Genomic DNA, 19649 nt, shown 5'->3' with positions numbered 1-19649 from the left:
TCTTTTTATCTCCTCCCTTTTCAAACAAACAAACAAACAAACAAAAAAAAAATACCTTTCATGATGAGTTTCTTTCATACATAGTATATGTCTCCATTGTATCACCTTTCATTTTCTTATCAACCCCATTCTAATCTGGCTTCTGAGTTGTCATTCCACTGATACTGTTCTCCCTTAGGTCATTCTATAAAGAAAATTAGTGAACTTCTCTACCAGAAATGTAGCCCAGAAAGAGGAACTATATTTTTAAAAGAAAAGAGACATGGAGCAAGAGGAAAACTAAGTCTAACAAGAAATACATTACAACAAAATAGAATGGGGGAAGAGGCAACATTTGAAGAGACAAAAGCCAAGAGTTTTGTAAAGTTGTTGAAAGTCATCAATTCTGAGATCTAGGAAGTCCTAACAGGTTCTAAACAAAATAAACAAAAATCCATACCTAGACACATTAGGACTGAAGAAAAAGGCATATTCCTAAAAACAACTCAAGAAAAGACAGATCACCTTCAAATGAACATGAACTACTATAATTTGAATCTTAAATATCCCCCACAGGCTTGGTCCCCAACTTGGTGCTCTTGGGAAATGGTGGAAATTTTAAGAGGTGGGGCCTAGTGCGAGGACTTAGATCATTGAGAGAATAACTTTTAAAGGTGTTGTGCAACTTCTGTCTGTCTGTCTGTCTGTCTCTCTCAGCTCTGAGGATTGAACCCAATGATATACAGCCCCAGCTTTTTTTTTTTTTTTTTTACTTTGGGATAGGTTTCACAAAGTTGCAGAGGCTGGCTTTGAATATGTGATCCAGGAATTCTGGATAATTCGATGAACAAAGCTGAAAAAATTTACATATATAAAACACTTCACCTAATAATTAGAATGTATGTTTCTTATAATAAATAGCATGTTTCTGAATACTGACCACAAACTAGTCTTTAAAGGAAGCCTAAATATATTCAAGAGAACACACTTTCTGAGTATAACACAATTAACAAAACAAAACTGATTATAAAAACACCATGTTTAAAAATCTAGGATTTTTTTCCCCTAAGCAAATTATAGGTGAAAAAAGAAATAATGGGAAACAATAAAATATGTAGAACTAAAAAATGACAAAATACTGCTTGCCAAAATTTGGGAGATGCAGCTAAAGAGATACTTAGAGAAAAATAGACAGCCTTAAATATTTGTACTAATAAATTTAAAAATAAGAAAAAAGATTTGAACATTCAATTTCAGAAGTTCAAGAAATAACAGCATAACAAATCTTGAGTCTTAAATAGAAATCAGGAAGAAAGAAAAAGGAGCAGATATTAAAATATACAGAAAAAATGTGAGAGGAGTAAGTAAACCAAAAGTTGGTTTTTCACAAGTCTAACAAACGTTTTGCATGATTACTCAAGGTGGGGAGGAAAGTTACCAATAAGCAATGTTAGGAATGGGAAAAGGGGACATGCCCTCTCTCAAGATAAAAAAATATAAAAAAGAGGTGGGAATGTGGTACAATGGTAGAGTACCCCTGGGTTCAATCTCTGGTACCATAATCAATCAATAAATATAGTAAAATGAAAAATAAAATAAAAAGGATTGGGGATATAGCTCAGTGGCAAAGTACCCCTGGGTGTTTGTTTCCTAGTACAGCCAAAAAAAAAAAAAAAAAACCTAATTAAACAGAATGAAAAGTCTAGAAACAGATCACACATCCATGAAAATTTGATATATGACAGAACAGTCTTGGAGGTTAGCAAGGAATGGGGGACATTTTAATATATGACATGAGGTCAAGTGGTGACCCATAGGAAAACACTATGAAACTAGATTTCTACTTTAAACAAAAAAAAAAAACAAAAAAAAAAAAAAAAAAAACAAGCAAAAATCCAGGTTGAAAAAAGTTTTAAACAGAATGCAAAACTAAAAAAAGTTTAGAAGACAATGTTGGACACTTTATGACCTTTACATGGGGAAAGATTTCTTAAACAAGATGCAGAGAATACAAAGCATTAAGAAAAAGTTTGATGGGCTGGGGATGTGGCTCAAGCAGTAGTGCGCTTGCCTGGCATGCGTGCGGCCCGGGTTTGATCCTCAGCACCACATACAAACAAAGATGTTGTGTCTGCCGAAAACTAAAAAATAAATATTAAAAAAAAAAAAAAGTTTGAAATTACATTCTTTTTTTTGGTACTGGAGATTGAACCCAAGGCCTTGTGCATGCCAGGCAAACACTCTACTCTAAGCTACACCCCCAGCCTGAAATTACATTAAAACTAGGGATGATGGTACACACTTGTAATCCCAGAAATTTGGGAAGCTGAGGTAGGAGAACTGCAAGTTTGAGGCCAACCTCAGTGACTCAGTGAGACCTTCAACAACTAAGTGAGACCCTGTCTCAAATAGGGTTAAAAAGGGCTGGGGCTGTAGCTCAGTGGTAAAGTGCCCTTGGGTTCATTCCCCAGTACAAAACAAAGCAAAACAAAAACAAAAAACAAAACAACCCAATTATATTAAAATATATAATTTATGTTCAACAAAAGAATTATCAAGACATATAAACTGGGCTGGGAATGTGGCTCAAGCGGTAGTGCGCTCGCCTGGCATACACAGGGCGCTGGGTTTGATCCTCAGCACCACATAAAAATAAAGATGTCGTGTCCACCAAAAACTAAAAAATAAATATAAAAAAAGACATATAAACTATAAACTGAAAAGACATATTCAACTCATTCAACCATATAATTAAAGTATTTGAATAGTCAGACATGGTGGTGCACACCAGTAATCCCAGTGGCTTGGGAGGCTTAGGCAGGAGGATCATGAGTTCAAAGCCAGCCTCAGCAATTTATCGAGGCCCTAAGTAACTTACCGAGAGAGCCTGCCTCAAAATAAAAAAGGGTGGGGGATGTGGTTCAGGGGTTAAATGTCCCTAGGTTCAATCCCAGGTACAAAAAAAAAAAAAAAAAAAAAAGTATTTGTACAAATCAGGTAACAAAGAAAGAAAGAAAGAAATAGACAAATGAGCAAAAGACCACATACCAGCATTTTCACAGAAAACACAAATAGTCCATAAAGTTAGAAAAACCACATTTATCAGTACCATGATAGAAGAACAAAACACAAAATGCAATACCGTATTACACTCACTGGATTCACAAAGATTTAAGGGCAGATGGTACCAGATGTAGTCAAGGATGTGGAACAAGCAGAGAAATGGTGGTAGTATAAATTGATACAATTATTTTGGCAATGGTCTAAAATCTCCAAGTAAATTTGCAAACTCAGTGACCCAGCTTTCCATTTCTTAGTATATTCCCTAGAGAATGTTCATGCCTGTATGCATGTGCAATAGGAGACTTGCTATAAGATTACTCATTGTAGCATTGCTTATAATAGCAAAACAAAACAAAAATACAGAAACATTCAAATTAAAATACTCACCAACATGGATAAATAAATTTACACAGCATAATGTTATACAGGATATACGTCAAATGAATGGATCTAGGGATGATTTCAGTGTATTTAACAACTGGGTAGAATGGGCATTGATATTTAGAATGGACAACAAATACCAATAGGTACAACCATACAAGAGCTCATCCACTGATTAAGCAATATATAAATCTAAAAACTAAAGTCATGAAAGAGGGGCTGAGGATGTGGCTCAAGCTCTAGCGCGCCCGCCTGGCATGCATGCGGCCCGGGTTCGATCCTCAGCACCACATGCAAACAAAGATGTTGTGTCTGCCGAAAACTAAAAAATAAATAAATATTAAAATTCTCTCTCTCTCTAAAAAAAAATAAATAAAGTCATGAAAGAAAATATGCTATGATTCCAAAACCATATAATATTTTGTTTAGAGATACATGTGTGGTAAAATTGTAAATAAAAGAGTGATTAACACAAAATTCAAGATAGTGGTATGGGAATGGGGTGGAGAGAGAAGTGTGATCAGTGGAGGATAAACATCAAGCTTCCAAGGCACTGGTGGTAGTCTACATCTTAAAGATAATTAGATGTTTATCTTTAAATGATATTTATTTTATGCATTCATTTGTACATCTACTTCAAATTTTAAGAAACAAGTATTTTTGTTTCTTAAGCAGTTTTGTATGCAGTCATATTACAGAGGCACACACCTGTAATTCCAGTGGCTTGGGTGCTGAAACAGGAGGATTGCAAATTCAAGACCAGCCTTGGCAATTTAGCAAGGACCTAAGCAATGCAGTGAGACTTTGTTTCAAAGCAAAAAAGCAGACAGGTGTGGTGGTACAAGCCTTTAATCCCAGCAATTTGGGCTGAGGAGGAAGATTATAAATTCAAAGCCAGCCTCAGCAATTCAGTGGGGGCCCTAAGCAATATAGTGAGATCCTGTCTCACAATAAAAAATAAAAAAGGGCTGGGGATGTGGCTCAGTGGTAAAGTGTCCCTGAGTTAAGTCACCAGTACCAAAAAAAAAAAAAAAAAAAAAATCAAGCAACTCACAAAATTATCAGAGAGACTAGAGGACTAGTGTCTGATTTATATAAAAAAAGAACAAGGTCTGAAACTACTATGGCATAGGGACAGGTATACAGTCACTGGAAAGCACCATACTGCAAGTTAACACTGCCTTTTATGCCAGGGATCTTGTACTTCTGAAATTGTATTGCCAGGCTAAGAATCCTGTATGGATCCTGGATTTTTACTTCTTTATTTTAAAATCCAAATCTAGCACAGGTTAACCAACAGGGTTCAACACACTTGCCTACAATTATGCTGCAATTGAGGGTGGAAAAGTGGGCATTTGAGTTTTTTTTTATTGAATACCTTCTGTTGGCTATAATCAGTTCTAGACATGTGATATCATAGGTAAAAACTATCTTTGTAGAACTTACATTCTAAACCCAGAGATGGGATAGTCAGACAATGAATACCACAAATAGAGAAAGGAAGTTCAGATTCGGGGCATTTAAAAAAAAAATGTCTTCTACATTTACATAGACAGCCTATGTGACCAGTTATGAATAAAGTAAAACTATTCTGTTAAGGAGAATATACACTTAAGGTTTTTAATACACATTGTCAAACTTTCCCTCAAAAAGATTACACCAATTTGTACTCCCATTAATAATGTATTAGTAATTTCCTTCCACATGCTTTTCCCAAAAATTATTTTCCTCCTCCTCCTCCCATTCCCCCTCTTCTCCTTTTTCCTTAGGTATCAGAGATTAAACTCAGGGATGCTTTACCATTGGGTTACATCCCCAGACTTTTTAAATTTTTATCTTGAGACAAAGTCTTACTAAATTGCTTAGGGCCTAAATTACTGAGAGTGACCTGAACTTGCCATCCTCCTGACTTTGCCTCTCATGTTGCTGGGATTACAGGCATAATGCCACCACACCCAGCTCCCCAAATTTCTTTTTAATCTCTGCAAATCAGATAAGAAAAAAAAATAACAACTTCTTATTTTCAGTTGGGTTTCACTGGTTCGTTTTTTGTTTTTTCTTGGGTACCAGGGAGTGAACTCAGGGACACTCAACCACTGAGCCACATCCCCAGCCCGATTTTATTTTATTTAGAGACAGGGTCTCATTGGGTTGCTTAGCACCTCGCTTATACAGAAGCTGGCTTTGAATTTGCAATCCTCCTGTCTCAGTCTCCTGAGCTGCTGCGATTACAGGAGTGTGCCACTGTGCCCAGCTCACTGGTTCATTTTTTTTTTTTTCTTCAGCATTGGTTCATAGTATACATGTATTTCTTCTTTGTTAAATTGTGCTTTTCCGTTGCTCATTCTTCAATGGGGATATTGCTCTATCTATCATACAAGTTGCAAATATTTTCCCATTTGTCATTTGCCTTATTTTGTGGAGTTTATAAATCAATTTTTAAGCTGGGTCCTGTAGTGGTGCATACCTATAATCTTAGGGGCTCAGAAGGTTGAGGCAGGAGGACTGCCAAATTCAAAGTCAGCTGCAGCAACTTAGTGAATCCCTGAGCAAGTCATTGAGACTCTGTCTCAAAATAAATAATAAAAAGGGGGGCTGGGGTTGTGGCTCAGTGGTAGAACGCTTGCCTAGGCACTGGGTTCAATCCTCAGCACCACATAAATGTAAAATAAAAATTGTGTCCACCTAAAACTTAAGAATAAATATTTAAAATAAACAAATAAATAATAAAAAGGACTGGGGATGTGGCTCAGTAGTAACATGCTCCTGTGTTCAGTCTTCTGTTCTAAAAAGAAAAAATCAATTTTAAATTTTTTCAAGCTGATCTGCCAATATTTCTCTTTATAGTTTTTTTTTTTCCCCCAAACTCAGATTTTCTTTTTCCAACTCAGGATTTTGCAATAGTCATATATTCCTCTCTTTTTGTGGTTTAATTTTTCTTTATTTAACTGATCAATCCTAAGACTCAAATATCATTCTTCTCCAGTTATCCTAGGACCATTTGTTACACAAGTGAATGTTTTTCCATATTTGAAATACTTCCTTTTAAGTACAAAATAAGTTGTATATGCTTGGCTATTTATGTAATTTGTTTCCCATCCTATAGTGATTTCTCTTTTGTATCAGGGCCACTAACTTAATTACTATAGTATTTCCTACCTTCATTCTTTTCAAACATTTTCTAAATGGATTCTCCTTCTAAATCCATATACAAAACAGAAATCTGTAACCATATTTAAGCAGATTTTTCTATAAGGAAATTTCAGAGCAAAATGTATTAATATCAATTGTTGGGGAAAAGAACTATTTAAATTATTAATGTTGTAAGAAGAACACAGCTTACATAGATGTACCTTTTTCTCCCAAAATTTGGGAAAATTACTCACAACTTTAAATGTTCCTAGTAGTAGCACTCAATTTTGTATGAATTTCAGTACTGTGGAAGATCTAGAACTAAGCAAAAGAGTGTACTGGCACCAATTAGGATTTAACATTTACTTTTTTTTTTGGTACTACTCTTACCTCCAGAGGTGTTTTCAGATACATTGTTCTTTAAAACCTGTTCATAGTAGGACAATAAGTAGTTTAGATGTATATCTGTGACTTCTAGGACATGTTTGTTGATTTTAACATTGTTTGTGTTAATGAGGAGGAAAATCATGATTGTTACACACAAATGTAGACTCATTTGATCAAAAAACAACTTACTACTAAAATACTTCCAGATGCAGGGACTTTTAGCTCTTTGTGCCAAGGCTACTCTCAAACTATTGTTGAAGGATAAATACTTTTTCTCATGATATACTATCTTCTTTTTTGCTTCCTACCTTCTTTTCCTTTCACTTACAACTAGAAATGATTTAACTGTTAATGATATCTGGAATTTAAAAAGTAGTACACTGTGGATCTAAATTTGTATTATATTATCCAGGGTGGTTCTAATAGCATCTCTGCTTATTGGATAAGAGCATGAAAGGAAGTATTTCAATTCAGGAACAAAAACTGAATTATTATATTAACGGAATTAATATTATCAATTACACAATTTTCAAGATTAAACTAAGATGTAAAAATTCACGCATGTCATTATGGGCCTCAAAGCATTCTACATTGATATGAGACATTTCATTCATGAGTTTAAAGCAAATCTATATAAGATTAAGTGAAATTTTTTTACTTATTACAAATAGCAGATGAAATTTGACACCTCTACAAGTGTCTCAAGTGGCAGAACTCAACCAAAACACTTCTTGTGCAATAGCATCATTACATCTTGACTATTTTTTCATCAAGAACAAATAGTGGAGGCCTGCAATCCCAGTGGCTCAGGAGGCTGAGGCATGAGGATCACGGGTTGAAAGCCAGCCTCAGCAACTTAGCTAGACCTTGTCTTAAAATAAAATAAAATGGGCTGGGAATGTGGTTCAGTGGTTAAGTGACCCGGGTTCAATTCCTACTACCAAAATCAAAAAAAGATGAAAATATTAAACAGTATGGCATAATCAATTAATATTAGCGTATTAAATATAGTCTGAGTATTTTCATAATCTGTCGTCCTTGAGGTCAAAAGGCCATTAAAGTGACTTATTCCCATTGTCTCTCTGTCCTTATTTATAAAATGAAGATATTAATTACTTTACAGGATTGTAGTGAGGACCATGTAAGATTAGGGACATAAAAGTTCCTAGCACCATGCCAGATATAGTAAACACTCAAAGATTAATTCTAATTTTTCTGATACTACACTAAAGTAAGAATAAACACACAAACAATAAAAACCCACTTGGATGTGAGAATTATTAACATGCATAGCATGTACTTTATTTCAGTGCTCCTCAGTCATGTTACAGGTCTGTCACATAATAGTATTCAGTCAGTCAGAAAATGTAGATTCTATTTTCAGCAGAGCTTCCAGATGGCTTTATTTTTGATCTGTAATCTAACAGGATGGCATATATTCCTGAATTGTTTTCCAGTTTTACAATTCTTGCTATAATCCTAGATTATAGAAGCAAAACACACACACACACACATTCCAACCTCCATGGTAATAAGAATTTTCAACCATAATACTTTAGCATATTGTTGCTAATAAAGTCTATTTTGAAAATCCAGAAAAAAATATATATATTTGTAATTACCCCTTGGCAAAGAAACGCCGCCAAAATAACCTAGAAATATTTAGCTGCTTCAGCGATTTCGATATTTTATTTCGAAACGCACCGTGGAAATTGGAAACATAAAACAATACAGAACGGCGCCCACGGTCTTTTCAATTCTGCGCGGGTATTTAAAGGTAACTAATCTCGCTGTAACTGTATTGGACAAACCGGGGGTTACTGGACAGCTGGGGGAGGGGAGGGAGGGCGTGGACCGGGGTTTGAAGGTTTTAGCAGTGGAGGCGACGGCGGGCCGGCGTCGCGCCTGGGGCGGCTGAGAGGGCGACGGGAGGCGGAGTGGGGAGGGCGCGGGGGCGCCTGGCCCAGGCCCGGGACGCACCCGACCTAGGGAGCGGGTGTGGGCGGGCGCTCAGCGCCCCTTCGGCCCTAGAGACCGTGCGGGCTCCCTGCGCGAGTCCGCCCCGTCCCGCCTCTTCCCCTTACCACGTAGCCCCCCCACACGTAGAGGAAGTTTCCGTCCACCACCGCGCAGTGGCCGCTGCGCTCCTCGGCCACGCAGAACAGCTGCGAGTCCGCCATCCACGCCGTCGCTGGCCCACTACTCGGCGTGCCGCAGCCCCTGCCCACCGCGCTGCCTCTCCTCGGGTCCGGATTGCTGCACGCACGAACGGAACGCGTCGAGGGTCGAGATTGGTGGGAAGGCGAACCAGTGCGGCTGCGCCGTCCCGCTGCGGACTCGCTCACGAGGCCGCGCCAAGGGTGGAGTGGCCAGTGAGGGATGCCTTGGTTCTTAGCAGTGAGGAAGAGGCCTTAGCTTCCCCGGAGAAGGAACAGTCAGATTTCTTTGCACTTGAGGTGTTTTGGCAATTCAGTCTCATCCAGCTTCCATTTCATAGTCAGATTCCTTGATTTTTCTCAAATGTCTTTGTGCAGTTGGTTTGTAGCAGGTTGTATTTGGTCGTTGTGTCTCAAGATTTTTTCCGATATCTTTGTTAATTTTGAACAGTTTCCATCTCTTCTCTCTTGTGGCACTTATTTGTGAAATGGGTTAGTTTTCCTATGCCTGAATGTGGTTTCTCATTAACGTGTGCTTTCGTCCTGCCTATTTTTCTTAAACTGGAAGGTTGATCTAAAAGCTTTAGCGTCTGGGTCTGTTTTTTTCCAAGAACACTTCATGCTGCATCACAGTAGAAGGCTTGGTGATACTTTCCATTATTTCATTTAGCAATAGAAGTAAACATGCGCAGAGACGCAAATATTCCCCCTTTTTCTTACACAAAAGGAAGCATACTATATACACAACTCGGTAACCTGTTCTCCATTTAACGTTATATTGTTCCATATCGGTGTATTGTGATCTTCCCCAATCCTTTTGATTGTTTCATAGCACTCTATTGAGTGGCTGTGTCATGATTTTTTCAATCAAGTGCTTATTGATGGACGTCATTTATTCCCAGTTTTTTGTTATCACAAATAATTTTGCATGAACAACATTATGCACATGTGATTTTGTAGTTTTACAAATATGTTTTTGGAATAGAGTTCTGGAAGTGGAATTGCTGGGTCAGAGGATAAAAGCATATATGATTTTGCTAGATGTTGCTGAAGTTGCCTCATAGGAATTATACTTTCACCAGCAATATATGAGAGTGACTGTTTCTCATAGCCTTCCCAACAGAGTATATTGCTAAAATTGTGGCGCTTTGCTAAAATGATATGCTAGAAGTAGTAGCTCAGTGAAGCCCTTGGATTTTCAGCTTTATTCGAGGACTTTTCTGTTAGATTTCATACCTTGAATAACTCTTCAATTTGTTTCCTATTGTCTATACTCCTTGAGGGAGTATAATATAAATGAATGCAGTTTCAGCATTTGTGTCTGTGATATTAAGGGAAACGTCAGTTTTTATACTTTGCTTACCTTCTAATTTCCCTTTTTTTAAAATTAAAAAAAAAATTTTTTTGTAGTTGTAGTTGGACAGCATGCCTTTATTTTGTTTATTTTTATGTGGTGCTGAGGATCAAACCCAGTGCCTCACACATGCAAGGCAAGTGCTCTGCCACTGAGCTACAGCCCGAGCCCCTCCCATTTTTAATAAGATTTTTGTTCCTTTTCTTTTTCAGGGTAATCTTTTGTTAGCCTATTGATTTTGTGTGTGTGTGTGTGTGTGTGTATGTATGTGTGTATTTTACTGGTGATTGAATCCAAAGGTCCTGAACTACTGAGCCACACTTCTAGCACCCTCTTTTTTTAGGAACTAGGGATTGAGCCCAGGGCGTGTAACCATTGAGCCATGTCACCATCCATTTTTATTTTTATTTTTTTGAGACAGGGTCTTACTAAGTTGTTTAGGGCCTCCCTAAGTTGATGAAGCTGGCTTTGAATTTACGATGCTCCTGCCTTAGCCTCCTGAGCCACTGGGAAGACAAGTGAGCACCACTGCACCTGGCACGCTAGCCCTTTTTATTTCATTTGAGACAAGGTCTTGCTAAGTTGTTTAGGTTCCCCTGAAACTTTCGACTTTCCTGCCTCAGCCACCTGAGTTACTGGGATTATAGGCACATGGCACTACAGCTGACTCAGTTGATGCTTTTTTAACATTTATTTTTATGTTTGATTAAAAATAGTACATTTTTTAAGAATGGGGATTAATTCAGGATATCTAGTCTGGACATATTGCTAGAAATAGAAGTCCAAGTATCATTTTAAATATAAAATTTTCTTTTTTTATTTAAAGTATATTTCAGAGTATCTTCACTTAGATAATTCATTCTTCAATTCTCAATTTAAACATCATTGGAGATCTTCATTATGTAGGTTAGGTCCACCTGTTACATCCTCTCATAGAACCCTAAACTTCATAGCACACTTCTCTACCTATAATTATATATGTTATATTCCCCAATGTATTATAAGCTGCCTGAGAGAAGAGATTTTCTGTTTCATGTTCAGTGATATATCTTTAGCAAAAATACAGTGCTTATTCATTATTAGGTGCTTACTAAGTCCCTTGGACTAGATATATTCTGGCTTACCAGAGTAGTGTAATGCCAGATTCGATTTGTGGGACCCCAGTAGACATCCAGGAGCCGAATCTGATGCAATCACACAATAGTCTTTATTGCAAGCTCAAGCCTGGACTCACTCACTACTGTTCCCGATGCAGCGATCCCAGGGAGTGAGACCAGGTCCTTTGTTCAGTGAGATTTATAGTTTTTTTTGGTATACTCTATGCCTCACAACATCACACAGCAAGTCATTTCACACCGAGGGAAAATCAAACAACAATTCTTAACATTGATTAGCACATTCACTGGTGGGAACAAGTTAGGTAGAGGTGATTGGTTAGTACAAGAGAGGGATTCATTTGAACTAAATTGGTTTAAGCCTCGAAGGGTGTATGTGCTAAACTACATGGTTTCCCAACATGTTATCAACCATCATAAACTAGTGGGGGGTCATCTGGCATCCCAGGTATTTTCTCTGTTTCATGCTGATTGGTGGTTGTTAGGGGGTTGCTATGGGTCCTCACCTATCCTAACTGAGTCACCTCTTCTGTTATTTGCAGACAAACAACTCAGCAGGGTGGCTATCTGCCTAGGAGTGCTCTGTGGGTTTTTCCAAGGACAAGGGTCACACCCCCTTCCTTGGACAGGCTTTGCTCTGAGGCAGAGGCTGGTTTCTCAAAAATGGAGTCATATCAGTTTCTCAGAAGAAATTTTGAACCAAAGGTTATAACACTGTAGATGAACATAGTAGCTGGTTATAAGAATGTCGAGGAGACATCATCGACAGGCTATCGATAGAGCAGCATCTCTTACCCTGGGATATGGACTTTGAAACTCCATAGAGAGGCTTCAGAACCAGTAAATAAAGTGTGTGTGTGTGTGTGTGTGTGTGTGTGTGTGTTTAAAGATTCATAGCTTTTATCTAGCTTTCAGAGAGGAGATCTATGGCTTTCATTAGCTCTGTCTTCTAGAGCAAGAGAGTGGATGAAGTCAGGGTATCTTTGTTTTTTTTTAACTTGGTCCCTGGTGGCAGTGCTATTCTTAGCATACATAAAATACTGACTTTAGTTTTGGAATGTATACGTGGAAATGTCTACCCGGTAGATAGGTATGTTGGTCTGGAGCTTTTTAGCAGTTTTGCTTAGAGATGGAGATGTTGGGTTTATCATTGTACAGACAAGTTTGTGGGAGCTGTGAACATGGATAAGATTTCCCAAAGAGTACGTTGAGTGAGATGACTGGGAATTCCAACATTTCAGTGGAAGAAAGAAGAAAAGAAGATGAGAAGAATCAACCACAGTGATGGACAGTCAGGAAAATATAGTACTATTGAAATGAGGAAAGAGACTGTTGTAATAAGATCAAGAGGGTCAGCAACCTTGCAGAGATCAAATAAGATGAGAACTGAGAATTTACCATTAATTTCACAAGTGAAAGGTAATTGATGAAACCACAATGAGATACCTGTATACTTTTATTAGAATGACTAAAAAGATTGACAACACCAAATATGGGTGAGGATACAGAACAACTAGAACTCTCATACACTGCTAATGGAATAAAAATGGGAAAATGTTTGTAGTTTCTTAAAGTATATAACTAAATATTATAAGGTAAAAATATATGTACTCCATGACCCAGATATTTTACTACTACAATTTACTCAAGAAAATTTAGGGCTGTGGTTGTGACTCAGTGGTTGTATGCTTGTCTAGCATGTGTCAGGCACTGGGTTTGATTCTCAGGACCACATAAAAAAATAAATAAAGATATTGTGTCTATCTACAGCTAAAAATATTTTTTAAAAAGAAAATTAAAATTATGTATCCACAAAATGACTTATACAAATAATAGCCCCAAAGTGGAAAGACCCTATATTTTCATTGTTTAGGTGAATAGATAAACAAATTGTATATATTTATACAATGATATGCAGCTCAAAAATAAAAAGGAAGAAAATCTACTGAAACTTGCATGTAATAACAGGGAGGAACTAATACAACTAATATATATTAAGTTAGTGAAAGAAACCAGACACAAAAGACTATTTTCTATGTGATTTATATGAAATCTAAAATACATAAAACTAGTCTAAAGTAATAGCAGAAAAGTGGTTATTTGGGGATAGAAACTTTAAATTGATAGAAAAGAGTACAAGGGACATTCTGAAGGGATGTTCTATATCTTGATTGAGATGGTAATAGTTACATAGATATGTATTTTTATCAAAATGATTGACTTTCATATTTCAGATTTGTACATTTTTCTTAATGTCAACTATACCTCAGATAGATACAATCACACATATATATGTAACATGTATATGTATCTCCTCATTCCATCATTTATTGTTACTAGTAATATTGGTATTGCATTCTTATTTCTTAAGAAGCAGGGTCTTGCTTATGTTACACAGGCTGATGGTGAACCCCTGGGCCCAAGCAATCCTCCTGTGTCAGCCTCCTAAGTAGCTAGGACTATTATGAGAAGCCACTTCAGAAAATACTCTATGTCCGAATTCAAATCAAACATAGCTTTATTTACCTGGCCAGGGACTGTCGCCCACCCATAGAGACTGAAGCTCTATGGGAGAACAGCCATTTCCTGGCTTGTGTCTTGGGAATTTAAGGACAAAAACCACAGCTCAGGGACTTTCCTTAGCATCATTCAAGCAAGTCAATCATAGAATTTTTAAGACAGCAATTAGCACAGCAACTCACAATCGCATCTTGGGTTTGAGCAGGTGTTAGACAATTGTATCCTGAGTTTGAGCAGGTGGTTAGTGGGGGCAAGAATCTACTTCAAAGTCTTGAGTCACCAAGACCACCATATCTTGGGTTGAGTACACTTTGTGGGGTACAAAGTACAGAAATCAATCTATTATAAGAAAACAGCTTTCATTTCAGTTTCTCAGAAACAGCTCTTGTAACAGTTTTTTTATAGAAGGCAGCAGAATGGAGTCCTAGGCCTGTCTATGACAGTTTTTGCTTTATAATTATCTTAACTCACTTATCAAATTCTATATCTATAATCTATATTTTTTACTAACCTATAACTTATAACTTACACTCTTATTGATTGTATTTGTCATTTCACACCACAGCAGGACTACATGCACATACCACTGCCCCTAGCCTAAGTATTGCATTTTTGAAATGGAGCACTTGTCCTCCTGGACCTTAAAGTCTGTAGTGAAGGATGTAAATTATAAACAGACAGTTACCAAACTGTGCAGTAAGTACACCCCCCAAAAAAAAAAGTCCAGGGTGGCTTGGGGCTACAGTAGAGGACTCTTAACTCATATTTTGGGGAGTTCCTGAGAGGAAATAAAATCTAAGCTAAGAAGTAAAGAATGAATGGATGTTGTTCAGTCTAGTGGAAGAAAGAGGGAGAGAAGTGCTCCTAGAGAAGGAATAGGAGAGGAAGAGAGAGATGACTTGTTCACCTTATTCCAATATAGTGAGACTTTAAAGCATTTTAAGTTGGGAAATGACTTGGTTAAAAAATACATTTTAGAAATTTATTCTAATGGCAATATTGGAGGCAAAGAGGCAAGTTAGTGGGTCAGTTGTGTCTGGCTAGAGAGGGTGATGTCTCAAGTGAAGGCCTTCACCCTGGAAATTCTGAGAAAGACATGGATGGGTTTGAGAGATACTTAAAAGGTAGAACTGCAGGGACCTGGTCACTTATTGGTTTATGAAGGAGGAAGAACAGAAAGGAGTGAAAGATGGTACCTTATATACTAGCTTGGTCACTGGGTAGAAGCTGGGTAGAACACTTCATTAGGCTACTGAACACGGAAGAGGAACAGGTTTAGGAGTGATGACAGCCAGTGAGTTCATTGGGGCATAAAGAGTTAGTTTTGAAGTCAAGGGATGAGGATTAGATATGGGAATTTTGAAATCATCAGCATATGGTTGTTTATTGAAGTATTGGGACTTTATGAACTAGCATGTGAAGGAACCATAGGAAGAAGCTGAAAATTTATGGGACAAATGGAATCACTGTCAGATTGTGATAAGACGTTGGGCAATTGTGATCATTTTTTTTCCTCTTCAATTTTTTATATGAAATCTATCAGCCAGGCATGGTAGCACATGTCTGTAATTCCAACTACTAAGAGGGCTGAGGCAGAAGGATCTCCAGTTCAAGGTTAATCTGAGTAATACAGGAAGATCTCCATCTAAACAAATAAAACCCATGAAATCTATCAAACATACAGAAAAGTTGAAAAAACTGTTCAAGGAATACCTATGTATCCTCCACTGAAATGATTGCTAATATTGCCATACTAGCTTTAGGTGTGGCCATATTTTTCATTTTGTTGAATTATTTGAGAGTGGTAGGTATGATATTACACTTCAATATGCATTTTCTAAAAACAGGGACCTTCACTTACATATCATAGCTAACAAAATTAAGCTATTCCTTAATATAATCTGATATCCAGTTCATAGACAAGGTTCCTGAATTGCACTATAAAACAACTTTTAGAGCTGTTTTTTTTTTTTTTTAATTTCAAACTGGGTTCCAGTCATAGTTTATATAGTGCATTTGATTATTAAGTATTTTTAAGATCATGTATTATCTATTGCTGTGTTACACATTAGCCTAAAATTTAGAGACTTAAACAATAGAACTTTATTATCTCACACAATTTCTGTGGGTCAGGAATTTGGAAACAGTGTGGCTGGTTTTAATCTCTCCTCTCCCACAAAGGTTGTAGTCACAATTTTGGCAAGGGTTGTTGTAGTCTATCACAACCGGTGCAATGTTTACTCAGTTTCCCTGAACTAGGGTGGTGAGTTGGATTAGAAATATTAAAGGAATGAGAAATTTAAGAAATAAAGTCAAATACATGGAAATAAGTGAAAAGCAAGGGGTGAGGGTCTGGGGCTGGTGGGATAATCCAGCTCTGATGGAGACTATTTAACCAGGGGAATGAAAACCCACAAGTTTATTTCATAGGTATGGGCATTAAAGGGTTTCAGTGTGAAAAACTTCTTGAGGTAAACAGGATGAAGTTAAGAAAAACAACACAGTTGGGGCTCAGCAGGTTACACCCACACCCATCTCTTCTATCTACTGGCAGCTGGGATTTGAGATCAAGGCTTTTGAACTAGAGAATTGCATGACAAGCACTGAAGTTTCGTATCAACAGGAGTCAAGCTGCAAATGGGCGTTCCCCTGGCATCCTTGTACCACGGGGTTCCCCAAAGCGGGCTCACTGTCCAGGTTTCACTTAGTTCAAAGCAATGATTGATTGATTTTTAAAATTAATTAATTTATTTATTCTAATTAGGTATACATGACAGCAGAATGCATTTTGATTCTTTGTACACAATTGATGCACAACTTTTCATTTCTCTGGTTGTACACGGTGTAGCATCCTACCATATGTGCAGTCATACACGCACCTGGGGTAATGATGTCCATCTCATTCCACCATCTTTCCTGTCCCCATGCTCCCTCCCCTCCCCCGCTTTGCCTAATCAAAGTTTCTCCATTTTTCCCATGCGCCGACCCCCCCCCCCCATTATGGATCAGCATCCACTTGGCAGAGAGAACATTCGGCTCAAAGCAATGATTTATTAACTGCTCAAGACAGTGGTCATCTGAAAACTTCACTCAGGCTGGAAGATAAAGCTTCCAAAATTGCTCATGCACACTGGCACACAGATGACAATTTGGTGCTGGCTGTTGGCCATGGAGAGAAAGAGACATAGACTGGTTTAGAGATACTTAAAAGGTATCTCTTTTGATTTCTTAACATGGATCTTTTCAGCGACTTGCTTGAAGGCAACTGCTTCCCCAAGGTAGTGAGTGACCCAAGAGGGAGCAAAGCTGAAGTAGTTGCATCTTCTATGACCTGACTTTGGAAGTTTTATCTATCTTGTCCACAAAATCCTATTGGTTGCATAGGTCAGGCCCCTGTGGGAGGTAGTGCACAAGATCTGAATATCAGAAAGCGAAAATCACCTGGGGCTGTCTTAAGAGGGTGGCTAGCATAGTCTGGGTCAGTTCTTCTGCCTGGTTCCTTTCACTAACTTAGAGGAGAACAAGCCAGTTGGCTTTTAGATTATTCTACCTTTTGGATGTGTCTGAATGTTTCCTCTTGGTGTAATTTTTTTTTTTTTAAAGAGAGAGAGAGAGAGAGAACTTTTAATATTATTTTTTAGTTTTCGGCAGACACAACATCTTTGTTTGTATGTGGTGCTGAGGATCGAACCCGGGCTGCACGCATGCCAGGCGAGTGCGCTACCACTTGAGCCACATCTCCAGCCCCCTCTTGGTGGAATTTGGCTTGTTCCATTCTCCTCTGTATTTCCTTAAACTAGAAGTTAGATCTGGCCTTGATTACATTGAGTTAACAATTTTGGCAAGAATATTTTACAGGTGATTCTGTATGTGTCATATTGCATTATAAAAGGGGCATGATGTCAAATTATTCCACTATGTGTGATGCCAAGTTTCACACTTGGTTAAGGTGGTAACACCTTGATTAACATCCCATTGTGATAGTACTGTTTCCCCATTGTGACTATCAAGTAATCTATAGGGTGATACCTTGGGACTGTGCAAATGTCCTGTTCCTGAAACATTTAACCTAATGGTTTTATCTTTTATATCTCTGTTTCCTCCACCTTCCTGCCTACTGGTAACCATTTGATTCTTGTTTATCCTTCTAGTGGTTAAGCAAATAAAGCCAATTTTTCTTATTTGTGCACTCACATTTGCAAATTCACGGATTCACTGAAATTCATTTGTAACTCTTAAATTATTTATTTTTAAAATTTATTTTAATTAGGTATAAATGACAGCAAAATGCATTTTGATTCTGGTACACAATTGCAGCATAACTTTTCATTTCTCTGGTTGTACATGATATAGCGTCACACCCTATGTGCAGTCTTACATGTACCCATCTCATTCCACTATTTTTCCTGCCCCCATGACCCCTCCCCTTTGCCCAATAAAGTTCCTCCATTTTCCCCATGCCTCCCACCTCCCTGTTTTGGATCAGCATCCACTTATCAGAGAGAATATTCGGCCTTTGGCTTTTTGGGATTGGCTTACTTCATTTAGCATGATATTCTCCATCCATTTAACTGCAAATGCCATGATTTTATTCTCTTTTAATGCTGAGTAATATTCCATTGTGAATATATACCACAGTTTCTTTATCCATTCATCTACTGAGGGCATCTAGGTTACTTCCACAGTTTAGCTATTGTGAATTGAGGTGCTAGGAACATTGATGGTGGCTGCATTAGTATAGTAAGCTGATTTTAAGTCCTTTGGGTATAGACCAAAGAGTGGGTCAAATAGTGGTTGCATTCCAAGTTTTTTAAGGAATCTCCATACTGCTTTCCAGATTGGTTGCACCAATTTGCAATTCCACCAACAATGTATGAGTGTGCCTTTTCCCCCACCTCCAGACCAACATTTATTGTTGTCTGTATTCTTGATAACTGCCATTCTGACTGGTGTGAGATGAAACCTTAGAGTACTTTTGATTTGCATTCCTCTAATTACTAGAGATGTTGAACATTTTTTCATATATTTGTTGATCGAATATATATCTTCTTCTGAGAAGTGTCTATTATTATTGTCTAATATTAAGTGTCTAATATTATTAAGTGTCTATTATTATTAAGTGTCTAATAGACACTTAATAATAATAGACACTTAATGACCTATTTATTAATTGGGTTGCTTGTTTTGAGGGTTTTAATTTTTTTGAGTTCTTTATATATCCTGTATCTGACTGTATCTGACTGATGTATGTGTGGCAAAAATTTGCTCCCAAAATGTAGGCTCTCTGTTCACCTCCTTGATTGTTTCTTTAGCTTTTTAGTTTGAGTCCGTACCATTTATTAATTCTTGATTTTATTTCTTGTGCTTTAGAAGTCTTGTTAAGGAAGTCAGGGCCTAATCTGATGTGATGAAAATTTGGGCCTACTTTTTCCTCTCTTAGGCGCAGGGTGAGATATAGGGGTTTAATTTCATTTTGTTGCATATGGATTTGCAGTTCTCCCAGCACCATTTGTTGAAGAGGCTATCTTTTCTCCAATGTATGTTTTTGGCACCTTTGTCTTG

The 19649-nt window shown here is 37.5% G+C and overlaps 2 protein-coding genes across 4 annotated transcripts in view; one reads left to right on the top strand and one right to left on the bottom strand.

Annotated features, from left to right (window-relative positions):
- Klhdc1 (kelch domain containing 1) overlaps positions 1-9219 on the bottom strand; it is a 46911-nt gene extending 37692 nt beyond the window's left edge. For both annotated transcript variants that reach the window (XM_027929605.3, XM_071607874.1), the window contains exon 1: positions 9027-9219. In XM_027929605.3, coding sequence (XP_027785406.1) covers positions 9027-9122 — 96 coding nt within the window. In that variant the 5' untranslated portion in view covers positions 9123-9219. The remainder of the gene's footprint in view (positions 1-9026) is intronic.
- Positions 8650-19649, top strand: part of Pole2 (DNA polymerase epsilon 2, accessory subunit) — a 44495-nt gene continuing 33495 nt past the window's right edge. Inside the window, exon 1 of one of the 2 annotated variants that reach the window (XM_071607870.1) lies at positions 8650-8719. The gene's annotated coding sequence lies outside the window, so the exon portion shown is untranslated. Of the gene's footprint in view, positions 8720-9266; positions 12987-19649 lie in introns of those variants that run through there. The other variant, XM_071607869.1, reaches the window with a different exon arrangement.

This window comes from Marmota flaviventris, chromosome 2, assembly GCF_047511675.1.
Source record: "Marmota flaviventris isolate mMarFla1 chromosome 2, mMarFla1.hap1, whole genome shotgun sequence".
Classification (NCBI taxonomy): domain Eukaryota; kingdom Metazoa; phylum Chordata; class Mammalia; order Rodentia; family Sciuridae; genus Marmota; species Marmota flaviventris.
Note: the sequence above shows the minus strand (reverse complement) of the source record. Positions and strands in the feature narration are given on the sequence as shown.